This window comes from Camellia sinensis, chromosome 5 (assembly GCF_055761805.1).
Source record: "Camellia sinensis isolate YWXY chromosome 5, ASM5576180v1, whole genome shotgun sequence".
Lineage (NCBI taxonomy): Eukaryota > Viridiplantae > Streptophyta > Magnoliopsida > Ericales > Theaceae > Camellia > Camellia sinensis.
The window spans coordinates 60036410-60044321 of record NC_138965.1 but is presented as its reverse complement, the minus strand read 5'-3'; the positions used below and the strand labels follow the sequence as shown (position 1 = coordinate 60044321).

Here is a 7912-nt window from a genome sequence, read left to right as displayed (position 1 = left end):
GTCATCCGACTTACGAACCGTGCTAGAAGAAAAAGCACGATGCAAGGAGGATGCCAGGGCAAGGGATCCACACCGAGTTTCGGCCTTACAACGGTTGGCTCCTCGGATGCACGGAAGCGTCGAGGTTGGAATGCCAATACCGCGACCGGCCTACGAACCAACAGACAAGGCGTTGGCAAGACTACAGACTTCGCCGTTTGTCCCAGCAATCGAAAACGCACCCCTACCATCAGGCTTCCTTCAGCCGAAATTCAATACATATGAAGGGAAGACGGACCCATATTCACACCTGAGCCACTTTCGCCAAGTCATGGCTGTGTACAGGCGAAACGAGGCCTTAATGTGCATACTCTTCCCGTCAAGTCTGGGCGACCTAGGCTTGACTTGGTTCGAAAAGCTCCCAGAGGGTAGCATAGCCTCCTGGGCCCAATTGGCAGAAGCATTCGTAACAAGGTTTCGGACAAATACTAAGACACCGGTGGAGATAGACCAGTTACTCTCCATCGACATGGGTGAAAAAGAGACCCTCAGATCTTACAACAGTCGCTACTGGGAGACATTCAACCAGATTGGAGACTGCCCCACCAATCTGGCCATTGCGCAATATAAAAGAGGCCTACCAGTAGGGAACCGATTAAGGGACTCGATCACCATGACGCCACCCCTCACCATGGAGGCCCTGATGGAAAGAGTGCATCAGCACATCAGGGTAGAAGAGGATGGCACGCGTGCTAAAGCAAAAACAAGTACGACCGCAGCACCAGAAAAGAAAACCCCTGCCAAGGTCAACACGGTCGACCGAAGTAACAAAAACGGGCGTGGCAGACGAGATAACGGAGAAGACCCAGACAAAAGATGGTTGAGAATCCGCACTGCCATAACCACGGTGTTCAAAAAACCAATATATCGAATTTTGAGCGAAATCAAAGACAAGCCTTTTGTCAAGTGGCCAGCCAAGCTAGGGGAAGGTCAGAAGAATTACGATGACAGATCACGGTGCACTTTCCACAAAGAAAAGGGGCACCGAACTGAGAATTGCACGCCACTGAGACAGCACTTGGAAGAATTGGTGGCAGCAGGCCACTTGGACGAATACATTGAAGGAGGAGTGCAGCCGGCCCCCCAAGATCATAATGACCATCCCAATAGAATGCCAAACGATGCACCACCTCAAGGCATTATCAATGTAATTCATGGAGTTTTTGAACCCGAGCGCGTATGTGAGCTCAGAGGTTCAATCAAGAAGGCTGAGCACTTTAGGGAAATATTGAGTGCCCAACCTGCCATCAAGAAGGGGAGGACAGAGGCAACAAACGTCATGACCTTTTCAGATAAGGACTTAGAACGAATTTACTGCCCCCATAATGATGCCCTGGTCGTCACTCTCCGAGTCAAGGATTTTGACGTCAAGCGGATTCTGATTGACCAGGGTAGTTCATGTGAGATCATGTATTACGACACATTCAAACAACTAAAGCTGCAAGACAAAGACTTGGCACCTGCAGTTTCTCCCCTGATTGGATTCAACTCCATGCCAGAGTGGCCTGTCGGCAAAATAATCCTTCCAGTCAGAGCAGGAAGTGTATCAAAACAGGTGGAGTTTTGGGTATTGAAGGTCCCCTCCACCTACAACATCATCCTGGGTAGAACATGGCTGCATGCCATGCGTTCGGTAGCGTCATCTTACCACCAAGTAATGCGGTACCCCAACAACACCGGCATAATTGAAGAAGTCTATGGAGATCAGATCATGTCAAAGCAATGCTTCGTCACGGCGAATGGCAGTCGCGCTGCCAAAGGATATGTTCATTCGGTGGAAGAACCGGAGAGTAATGAGCTATTCACAGAGGTCGGAAAAGCGGCGGATCGGAAAGCAGTGGAGGACCAGGAGATGGCAAGTTAAGGCCAAACTGGGAAGGTCCTTACAAAGTGGTTTGGTTAACAGACAAAGGGGCATACCACCAAGACAAGGACGGCAAAGCAATCCCTAGGCCATGGAACACGGCCAACCTCAAGTTATTTTACTTTTAGTTTTTCTCTTTCTAGCATGTGTAATTTTTTCTTTTCTCAATAAAACTAGCGATTCTTTTCAGCATGAGTTGTTCTCTGTACAAGTTAGCTTTAGTAAAGTCTAGGTACATTGTAAACACATTATTCTAAGTTAGCTGGAAAAACTAACTTAGAGGTTGGCTGGAATAAACCAACACCCTTCCTAAGCCCAGGATAAGGATCCAGGTTGCAGGACGTTTGGTCGAAATAACCAAACATTATTCTAAGTTAGCTGGAAAAACTAACTTAGAGGTTGGCTGGAATAAACCAACACCCCTCCTAAGCCCAGGATAAGGATCCAGGCTGCAGGACGTTTGGTCGGAATAACCAAACATTATTCTAAGTTAGCTGGAAAAACTAACTTAGAGGTTGGCTGGAATAAACCAACACCCTTCCTAAGCCCAGGATAAGGATCCAGGCTGCAGGACGTTTGGTCGGAATAACCAAACATTATTCTAAGTTAACTGGAAAAACTAACTTAGAGGTTGGCTGGAATAAACCAACACCCTTCCTAAGCCCAGGATAAGGATCCAGGCTGCAGGACGTTTGGTCGGAATAACCAAACATTATTCTAAGTTAGCTGGAAAAACTAACTTAGAGGTTGGCTGGAATAAACCAACTCTTGTTACTCTTCAGCCGAAGTAAGTGTATGGCTGAAGAGTAGTTGGCCGGAATAAACCAACTCTTGTTACTCTTCAGCCGAAGTAAGTGTATGGCTGAAGAGTGGTTGGCTGGAATAAACCAACTCTTGTTACTCTTCAGCCGAAGTAAGTGTATGGCTGAAGAGTGGTTGGCTGGAATAAACCAACTCTTGTTACTCTTCAGCCGAAGTAAGTGTATGGCTGAAGAGTGGTTGGCTGGAATAAACCAACTCTTGTTACTCTTCAGCCGAAGTAAGTGTATGGCTGAAGAGTGGTTGGCTGGAATAAACCAACTCTTGTTACTCTTCAGCCGAAGTAAGTGTATGGCTGAAGAGTGGTTGGCTGGAATAAACCAACTCTTGTTACTCTTCAGCCGAAGTAAGTGTATGGCTGAAGAGTGGTTGGCTGGAATAAACCAACTCTTGTTACTCTTCAGCCGAAGTAAGTGTATGGCTGAAGAGTGGTTGGCTGGAATAAACCAACTCTTGTTACTCTTCAGCCGAAGTAAGTGTATGGCTGAAGAGTGGTTGGCTGGAATAAACCAACTCTTGTTACTCTTCAGCCGAAGTAAGTATATGGCTGAAGAGTGGTTGGCTGAAAGAGTGGTTTGAATAAACCAACTCTTATTACTCTTCAGCCGAAGTACGTGTATGGCTGAAGAGTGGTTGGCTGGATTAAAACCAACACTGTATACTCCTCAGCCGAAGTAAGTATATCGGCTAAAGAGTGGTTGGCTGGCAAGCATATTTTAGAAAGCCAAAACCGAAATAACAGTTGGAGTAAGTAAAGGCATGACAAAACACAGGCATACATATCACAACCGGAATAAGAGTTGAAGTAAAATTTTCATTCAAAAAAAAAAAAAGAAGTCATTACAAGGCTGCTTAGTTCGGTTACAAAGAAAAGATTACAAAATTAAGAGAAGAGTTCATCTATTTCGGCGTCAAAGGCAGCATCGGCGTCAACCCGAAGACCGGTTTCGGGCGCTACAACACTTTCAGAAGGAAGAACGGGTTCGGCTGGAGCCACGGCTTCAATTGGTTGATCAAGAGTTAGATCTTCCACCACGGGCTCCGACCGAACTACCTGATCTGCATTCACAACCGAAGTATCCTCAGGGGCAGAGTCTTCATCAGAATCTTCATCATCTGAGCCCTCAAGGAACTGCTGTTGCATGGCCGTGGCATAATCCATCAGGGAGTTCGGTATAAAGTAGGCTGGAGGGTTGAAAACCTCGGTCTGAGGATCATGACCGAGCTTCTCAACGGCTCCCCTCCAGCCGCACTTAAAGAACAGATCCTTGGCCGCATTGCATTGTTGGGCATAAGCATCCTCTGCCCTCTTGAAGCCTTGTTTGTCGGCTTCCTTCACCTTCTCTTTTATTTCGGCATCCTTCTTTCTTTCAAGTTTTAGCAACTCGCGCAAGTACTTGTCCTTCAGCACAATGGCAGTCTTTTGCTTTTCGGCCTCGGCCGAACTAACCATTCCGGTCAGACGACCGACCTCACCTCGGAGTTCGGCCATTTCCTTTCTGGCCTCCTCTAGTTCGGCCGATTTCGCCTCTGCCTCTGCCGCAGCTTGCCTTGTCACTTTCCTCAGCTCCAGCACCTTCCTATGGGTGATTTGATTTTTCTGGATAGCCTGACAAAGCAACAACTTCAATTTAGCCGAAGAAAAAGAAAAGTAGAAAAACAGAAATACGACCGAAGTTACTTACCAGAATCATTGATTTCGTGGCTGACCGGATGGACTTCAGCTCGGTGGTTAACTGTTTGTGGTGATGTTCCATATCTTTAGGCAGACACACACTCTTGGCCAAATTGATGGCCAACAGGTGGTCCTTCTCAGCAACAACCGAGTCTGTTTCCAGAATGTCTCGGTCGTTGAAAGATAGCTTCGGTGCCCAGCAACTGATGGTCCGGTCGGAAGACTCCGGTCGAGGGCTTGGTGGTAAGCTCGGCTGAATGACAGGTTCTTCATCAACCAAAACTCGTTCGGGTTCGGCAGTCCGGGGACGTTTGGTCCGGCGGGAAGAGGATGGCTGTTGGGAAGGGAGGGCGACAACGGCAGGCTGCGATTGACTGGGAGGCGTTACTTCGGGCCTAGCCGTTTCGGTAAGAAGGGCCCTAACTCTGCTCCTTTTCGCCATCTCTTCTTCTGCTGTTAGAGGGACAAGTCTTATCTCGGGCAGAGTTGGGTCCGGCTCCGGTGCTTCCTCGAGAAGAAAATCAGTTACCTTTGCTTTGCGGCGACCGCTATACCGGTAGGTCGGCTGAAAATTTAGAAGTTTTGACCAACTTCTTTCTTTAACCCGTAGTGCGGCTCGCAGAACCCCAAGGTTGGGATAACTGTACAGGGAACGGAGATGGGCGAAATCTGCAGTAAAGGGAAGTGTTAGTCCGGCTAATAAACTAAACAACCGAGATAACAAACAAGACAGAAGACCGAAGCAAAATTACCAGGTTCTCCCATTTTCCAATTTATAGGTCGGCCAGGAATTTGAGCTTGAAAATCCTCAAAATTCCCAGAGACCCAAAGGAAATCATCATCGTTAAGATCTTTGTCCGGAGTGTGCTTAATTATCTTCTCTCGGCGGCGGCGAATTCTGAGGTAGTAGACCCACCCAGCATTCTTTGAGCCGATGGAATACTGATGGAATATTTCGGCTAGACCGAGATTTAGTCCGGTTTGGTGGTTTAATGCGTCTATTCCCATTATAATACGGTATGTATTGGTGGACAGTTGGGTAGGACATAACCTAGTCTGTCTAAGAAATTCGCAGATGAGCGGTTGGACAGGAAACCGTAGTCCGGTTTCAATTATTGACTGAAGGGTAAAGGGGACGGAGCCTTCATTGTCCCAGGGAGTAGCATCTTTCTTGGCCAACTCCAGTTGGACATCATCAGGAATCTGGTAGTCCTGCCTGAATTCGGCCATGCCACCAGGGGTTTCGACTAAATATCTATACTTACCCATTTGTTGTATAAGTTACGAATAAATTATTTCGGTACAAAAATTTGGCTCAGTAGCTCGGTTGAGCACACGTAGGAGTGCCTGGGCAACCTAAGTCTGCAAAGTAGAAAGCAAGGGGGTTAAGCACAGATCGTTGGACCGCGCTACAAATTATAAGCAAGATATACAAATCCTACTTCGGCTTAAAGGGCTGGTTCTACCCCGTCTACAAATCAGAAGGTTTCTTAGCTCGGTTTTGAGCAGTTTTAGACCGGTCTAACGCGCTAGGGGCAGCTTTCTGAGTTCGGTTTCAGAACTAAGAAAGCCGGCTTGGCCCCAAGGTCTTAGCTCGGTTGGAGACCGAAGTACCTAGTTCGGTAACGGCAAACTTATCATTGGCTAGAGTGGGTCAGAAGAAACTACTGATGTTTCTACAAGTTCTAGTTCGGTTATGTTCTGAATCTGTCGACATACATAACACAAACAGTTTTCTAGTCCGGTTGCTAGGTGATTTTGGATCTAAGACTATCTTCCTACAAAATAGTTCATACACATACAAGTTCTACTGGTTTCTTCATAGAAAGTACAAAAGCAGAGCAGATACATGGAGAAAATATTTGCAAAAAGCATACGAAAACAAGATATACAGTTGCACAAAACGAGGGTAAAAGCAACATAAGCAAAAAGAGAGGAAGAAAATGGATTCACTTACCAGATTGAAAGAGGAGCTAAAGATGGAGGCAGTAGCAGCAAATAGTGACACGGACGCAGCAAGCTCAAAATTTTGAAAACTCGAAGGTTCAAGAACACAGAGAGAAGATGAACAGCAAGGTGTGAGTGAATGATACGAGATGAAGGGTTGTTTTGTGAAAGAAGGGAGAGAAAAAGGCGGCAAAAAGAGGCGGGAACAGTACGAAATTTCTGCAGGGCGGCGTAACAGTTGGCCACGGCTTATCAGATCCTGCCACGTGTCTATGGAAAGGGAAGCGTTACAGTCGTGATTGAAGAGACGTTTTTGACCGGACGAAGAGAAGCCCGAGGTAAAGTTAGCTCGGCTGGAGAGGCTAAAGGGTTTTTAGCTCGGCTGAAAAAGCTTAATAAACTCTAGCTCGGCCAGTAGACTGGTAATCCCGATCATGTTGCGCAGATGGAATTAAGGGGCAATTGAGAGGGTAATTTTTGGGAAAAATTGGGCCGAGCTTCGAGTTGGGCTTTAAGGCCCAAAACACGAAGGATTAAGTAAAAAGGCCGTAATGGATACTTCGGCCTAGGGGGCAAGGTTACTCCGGTCTTGAGGAGACAAAGTTACTTCGGCCCAAGGAGGTGAGGTTACTCCGGCTCATGAAGAGATAGATGCTTTGGTCCAAGGAGAAGTAAAGCTACTCCGGTCCGTAGGCAACTCGGAATTAGGCCGGTCTCAGAGTTAGTCCGGCCGCAGTATGTTCTGGGAAGGCCGGTTTTGGAATTAGTCCGGTCGTGACGTACTATGGTTAGGTCGGTCAGACCTTGCTACTTGGAAGTTTGAGCTCGCCAAGGTTGAACAGGGACAGCCGAAGTAAGGAATTAGAGGAGAAGACCGAGCTATGGACGGTTCGGCCCTCTGTGGCTCGGTATAGCCAATTTACTTCGGTTACATGGAAGCTCGGCCGTGGAGGAAACCATCCCACTTGGTTTAAGCAGTGGGGGAGGGTGTAAAAGGATAAGCATTATCCTTAAGAGATTGAATCCTAGGAGGACTCTGTATGGAGAAATACAAGTCCTACTAGGATTGTGCCATACGAAACTTATAAAAACTCACAAGCAACACCTTGGAGGAGGTAATTGAACAAAATCTTTCTGAGAACTTTGAGCTTTGTCTATTTGTCAAGTTTTCTGACTTAGGCATCGGAGAGGTTTCCGGCACACACCCGCCGGCTAGCTCACGTTTGTGTTTTCAGGTGACAAAGCGACGTCGTACGGAGGAGCGTGGACTTGGTCAACAGGATTATACGAGGAGAATTATTTCCTCCCCGTACATATATATATATATATATATATATATATGTATGTATATTTTGAAGTCGAACAAGAAATTATACATTGATTGGATTAAATGTATTTGCATAAACAAAGGGGTTACAGTTGCTTTCTAATAGGGCTACCAAACTGTAGGACTTTAGATCACACTCAAAAGTTACTATCATAATTGAGGTTCCGTGAGAGAGAGGTTTTGGTAGGAAGCAAACAAATATGTGTGGATAATGTCATTTTAAAGACACCCCTTTTCCAGC

At 46.5% G+C, this 7912-nt stretch overlaps 1 protein-coding gene across 1 annotated transcript; it reads right to left on the bottom strand.

Annotated features, from left to right (window-relative positions):
• Positions 1–3516: 3516 nt before the first annotated feature.
• Positions 3517–7647, bottom strand: LOC145790651 (uncharacterized). Its single transcript, XM_082868977.1, has 2 exons — positions 4408–7647; positions 3517–4331 (listed from the first exon to the last, which is right to left on the bottom strand). The coding sequence occupies exons 1-2, from the start codon at positions 4837–4839 to the stop codon at positions 3606–3608; spliced, it is 1158 nt and encodes a 385-aa protein (XP_082725103.1). The 5' UTR covers positions 4840–7647; the 3' UTR covers positions 3517–3605.
• Positions 7648–7912: the final 265 nt, after the last annotated feature.

Bases quoted from the DNA above. Each gene is read 5' to 3' on its own strand.
- LOC145790651 (XM_082868977.1), bottom strand. From the start codon at position 4,839: ATGGCGAAAAGGAGCAGAGTTAGGGCCCTTCTTACCGAAACGGCTAGG. The intron at 4,332-4,407 runs GTAAGTAACTTC...TTGCTTTGTCAG, and splicing joins CCACGAAATCAATGATTCTG to GCTATCCAGAAAAATCAAAT.